Source organism: Cebidichthys violaceus, unplaced genomic scaffold (genome assembly GCF_023349555.1).
Source record: "Cebidichthys violaceus isolate CVI_PGR_0920_01 unplaced genomic scaffold, fCebVio1.0.p SCAF_150, whole genome shotgun sequence".
NCBI classification, from domain to species: domain Eukaryota; kingdom Metazoa; phylum Chordata; class Actinopteri; order Perciformes; family Stichaeidae; genus Cebidichthys; species Cebidichthys violaceus.
The window spans coordinates 22-5,000 of record NW_027176319.1 but is presented as its reverse complement, the minus strand read 5'-3'; the positions used below and the strand labels follow the sequence as shown (position 1 = coordinate 5,000).

The 4,979-nt window shown below is 45.8% G+C and overlaps 1 protein-coding gene across 1 annotated transcript in view; it reads right to left on the bottom strand.

The window, feature by feature from the left end:
* The window catches only part of ehbp1 (EH domain binding protein 1), a 13,812-nt gene extending 10,869 nt beyond the window's left edge, over positions 1 to 2,943 (bottom strand). The window contains exon 1 of the mRNA XM_068710358.1: positions 2,762 to 2,943. Coding sequence (XP_068566459.1) covers positions 2,762 to 2,784 — 23 coding nt within the window. The 5' untranslated portion in view covers positions 2,785 to 2,943. The remainder of the gene's footprint in view (positions 1 to 2,761) is intronic.
* Positions 2,944 to 4,979: the final 2,036 nt, after the last annotated feature.

The window sequence follows — 4,979 nt, the reverse complement described above, 5'->3', positions numbered from 1 at the left end:
CACTCAGCGGGGCCTTCTCTAGTGGAGAGCTAAGAGGAAGGCTCGCGGCCAAACTGTAAGCGCGAGCTGCGACTCACCGGCTACGACGGGACGCAAAACGACCCGATACGGACGAAGCGCACTGAACGGGAAACCTTCAAACGTCGGCCGTGAGAGCGGCTTCATGTTTGACCCCCGGAGGAAAGAGACGTCTCTGAAAAAGCCAGACGATGGAGACGATCTCAAAGGAGATTCCAGGATCTGAAGACCGGCTACGAAGGAGTTCTTTAACAGCGGCTCAGCATCTCGCAGAGTCCAGCATGAGACGACATTGACAGCCAAGTTATTCCAGTTTTATGTGCCGTTAAACGCTTTTTTTATGTTAGTAAAAATAGTTGACGCTTGTTTGGTATCATTAAGACAAAATCTTTAATTAGATATATGGATTTACATCTAATGTATATAATGAAGACGACAGGATCGTCTCCTACAACTAAGTAGAGAATATAACACCGATATTTGTGAGTCTTTCCAGATTAATGCAAATTACAGGCTGGAGAGCAGAGTAAATAGCTGCTGTAAGATGTAGACATATGTCAGTGGTTTTGGGTCAGTGTGTGTGTGTGTGTGTGTGCTGAAGCGATCGTTTGTGTTTTCCTTCCGTCTCTCTGTCGTCGGGTAAATAATCTCTGCTGTGGTCAGCGTCGCTCGGTTTGTGTCTAGAATTGCGGATGTGAGCTTCTCCTCCTCACTGGAGGCTGTTTAAACCAGCGCGGCGAGCGTTAATCTGACACTCAGTGCGTCTGTGAAGAGAAGAAACGGATGAAAACAGAGGCGGCGAGATGAAAGATCGTCTCAAGGCTTATGTTATTATCTCTCTTTCTTTTTTCTTTCTTTCTGCGTTTCTCAAGAGGAGGGTTTAATAGCTGGGAAGCGACGACAGGCATCATAACAGAATTAACACTAAGGAGACATTTCACACCACTTCTTCATTAATTGGGGATCCTCTGAATAATAAAAAGGGCATTGGTGCGCTGTGTTTTAATGTTTTATATCTTTCATTACAGAGATTATTTTCTTCATTTTATCGTCTCTGAAATGAAACTTTTGCTCTTCTCCTTTCTGATAGATTTAAATAAGTAAACTATGAACTTAAAAACAATAGAATATGATCACAATCTGTGCGTAAATCCAGCTGCTCAGGACAGGCGGAAACCAGTCACACACACACACACACACACACACACACACACACACACACACACACACACACACACACACACACAGTGAGTATTGGCCGCTGCGTCACAAAAGGCAGGCGCGTGGATGTGTGCGCAGACACCGGTGAGTGTTGTGGACATTTGTGATACTCTGAGCCAGCAGATGTATGTAATTTCATTTAGGAGGGTGCGAGCGGGGAGAGGTGGGGGGAGAGAGAGAGAGAGAGAGAGAGAAAAAAGAACGAGCGAATGAAGAAAGCTTCAGGATTTAGGCGGAATCGGGGGCTCGTGGATTACTGTAGTCAACTTTGAAACGGACGACACTCGGAGGGGGGATAAAGCCGGGCGCTGACAGGTCATTGTGCTGCCTCCAAGTCAAATAAAACAAGCAAATAATAATGGCAAATATTAAGCTCCTGTGACATTGTGGCGAGGCGGGCTGGAAGACGAGGGGGGATATAAAGCTATATCCCCCACCGCTAGCAGCCAGCAGCTACCAGCCAACCAACGGACGCATGTTATGAAAGGAGGGAGGGAGGCGAAGGGAGGGAGACACAGAGAGAGAGAGAGAGGAAAGGAGGAGAGGTCAGAGGAAGGTAGGGTAGGAGGGAAGAAAAGGGAGAGATGAGGGGGGAAAAAAGGGGGATGAACGGTGAATGAGGAGGCGACTGGAGGAGCAGGTGAGCGGCTTCAAAGCCAAGAAAAGAAAAGGAGGGAACGGAGGGACGGAGGGAGGACGAGTGGCGCGGGACGCTTTCGACAGCTGCTCAGCATCCTCCTTCCTTCACTCAACCTCTCTCAGAGTCCACCTCTCACCTCCAGATACTACCTGACTCTTAAAGAGACAGGTGCGCCCGCAGCTCCTCTACTGTCTAAATATAGTCACGTTCACTGAGTCTGACGTTCGTGTCGGGGAGCTAGAACTCTTTCATACGCATTCAAATTAACATCAGACACATTTTTAATTAGATAATGGAGTTTATGATTCATTGGGGGGGGGGGGGGGCAGTGGCATTAAAAGACACCCTTTGGTCAAGTAAGTATTTCAGTTAGTCCCTGTTGAATTTAATAATGACTTAAAGGTTTGACAAAAAACGTTGATATTTAAATTACAAGCAGAAAATCTTCACGTTTTGAAGCTGGAACCAGTTTAAACGATCAGTCGATCGTCACACTGGTTTTCTGTCTTAATTCATCAATCAATCCACTAATTGAGCGCTAATCAACTGCATTATGTTCCTGCCAAGTGACCAGGAAAACTACAGCAACACACAGCAAACAAAACAACCTGCTGTTTTCCGTTTTATATATGCAGAAGATTAAGAGGAGCTGCACTCATAAAGTAATGCTCTGCTGCAGGGTTGAGGGTTTGATTCCCACTGGAACAACCCCCCTTTTTTATGAAATTGTACCCACTCGTACTGGAATGATCGCGCCCAACGAATGACATATGTTAGGAGTGACAACAACAGAGGGAGAAGAAAAAAAACAGAAAACCGGCGTGTTGACGTTGTTTTGTGTGAAGACAAATGGTGTAAATGTCGCTGGCAAGCAGCACCGACACTGTGTCTGTGGATCCAGCCATTGGCTTCCGAGAAGCTGTGGATCCGTGCTGGCTCTCGGGGGGGCCATCTTGGATCAAAGCATCTGGCGACTTGGCAGGGTCGCATTCTGGGTCCCGCCGCTTGCCTCGCGCGCCATTTCTCAGCGCTGTAAACAGCACGGAGCAGGGCACAGCTCTGGAAAACGGGGAAGGGGGGAAAAAAAAAAAAAAAAAAAAAAAAAATCTACCGAGACCGGAGCAAGAAGTTTGGCGTCCGGCACGGCGTTTGATCAGGACATCAAAGGATTAGTGAAACATGTCCGATGGAGATACGGCAGGGGTCTCTTCCTTCCTACAGGAGAAAACTTTATCGTCATTAATATCATGTTGGTGTCGCCGCAGCTATCGATGGCGGGGAAACACACGAGATACGATCGACTCACCGAGATACGGCCGATACACGCATCCCCCCCACCGCCCCCACTATCTGATTCCTCTCTTGTTTCTCTCTACAACAAAACACGACGGCGGAGATACGACGACATGGACTGGGAAGACGGTTATCCCGAAGGCTGCGGATAGGGAGGGTCAACGTGCGTTTGAATGCATCCATATGAGAGATGGAAATAAAAGAAGAAAGAATGGAGGGAAGGACAGACGGGGTGAAAAGACAGCGTGGTCCTCTATAGCCAAATCAGTTTAAGATAGGATATCTCTGCCGCAGTTGCATTCAGGGTAGATAGGAATAATGGAACCCACCCCGAGGTGGTCGTACCGCTGCTGCAGATTCTGTTTTTTTTAAATTAAGTGTGTAATGCTATGCTAGGTCTGACTAAATGCATGCAAGGAGTAGTTTTAGTGAGTAAACACTCTTGTAGGTGGACTATTTTCATGTGGCCCAAAGCGGCAATGAGACGGTTTTATTTAGTTTTAATGTATTTGGCCTCCGCTTGATGCGAACGCTACATCTTTGAGGGGTTTTACTGTCTCTTTATTGAGTGCACTATTAAAGCAGCGACCAAAAGGTGCACTTTGAGCTGCAATTAATTCATATTTTCATCTATGAAATGGTGAAAAACTGCCTCTCAAATTTTCCCAGAGGCCAACATGGCGTCTCTCCGTCTGAGCAACAATCCAAAACCCAAAATGTATTCAATTTATATCAACCAGAGAAAGAGGGAAACATTTGAGAAGCTTAAAAACAGCAAATGATTTGCATTTTTGCTTGAAAAAAAAAAAAATCACTTAAATGATTAAGTGATTATAGAATATCTATAAAATGACTAATTGCTTCAGTGCAATTAGTCAATTTGAGGAAACATTAGTCAATGAGTCAATACTGGGGGCCAACACAGGGCTCAATCCTTTGACCTTCCAGTTAGCAGACAATCAGGCCAAGAACGAACCCCAGGTATTCGTTTTAAAACGTTCTGAAATACGATGTCTGGATGAAAGAGAAACTTCTTCTTCTTCTCTCTCTCTCTCTTGAAGGAACGAGTTTAGAGGAGGAGAAAACGAACGAGACACTAAACATTAAAAAGCTGTGATCACAGCACGTTCGTCTCATTTCTTATCCCACATTCTGCCATTTAATCCAATAGCTGCTAATCCAATTTGTCTATCGGACATGTAAAAAGGAGGGGGGGAGGAGGAGAAAGACGAAGAGGAGGAGGAGGAGGAGGACGTAGAGCTGAACTTTTCATGAATCGCTGTTTATTTAAGGACTTGTGTGTGTGTGTCTCTCCCACCGTCCGACCGCCGAGCTCGTCTCGTATCAGCGGGGAATCGGCGGAGATGAAAGCCGAAGACGCATGAAAGGAAAACGTGGAGAAAAAGAAGAAGAAGAAAAAAAGAACTTCAGGAACAAAAAGAAACAGGATGAACATTGTTTCCCGTGATTAAGGGTAAGAGCTCGTTAAAAGGCCGTCCACTGCAGCGCTGTGAATATGCATGACAGGGGCCGGCCTTAATCAGAGGGGGGGGGGGGGGGTAGTAGTCTGTTGCAGACTTGATTTAATTAATGTGAGGAGTGTTTGTTAGCAGCTTTGGCCCATAGAGCATAAAACATGCAGCAGTTTTGTTTTATGGCAACAACAAAAAAAAACACTGATTCTACGTCAGTTAAATAATCGGATCCACGTTTTTTAAAAGCAACTATTTCCAACTCGGCAACATGACAACACTTGTTACGTGTAGGACTCGACCCCCCCCCCCCCCGCTCTACATTTCACATGTGA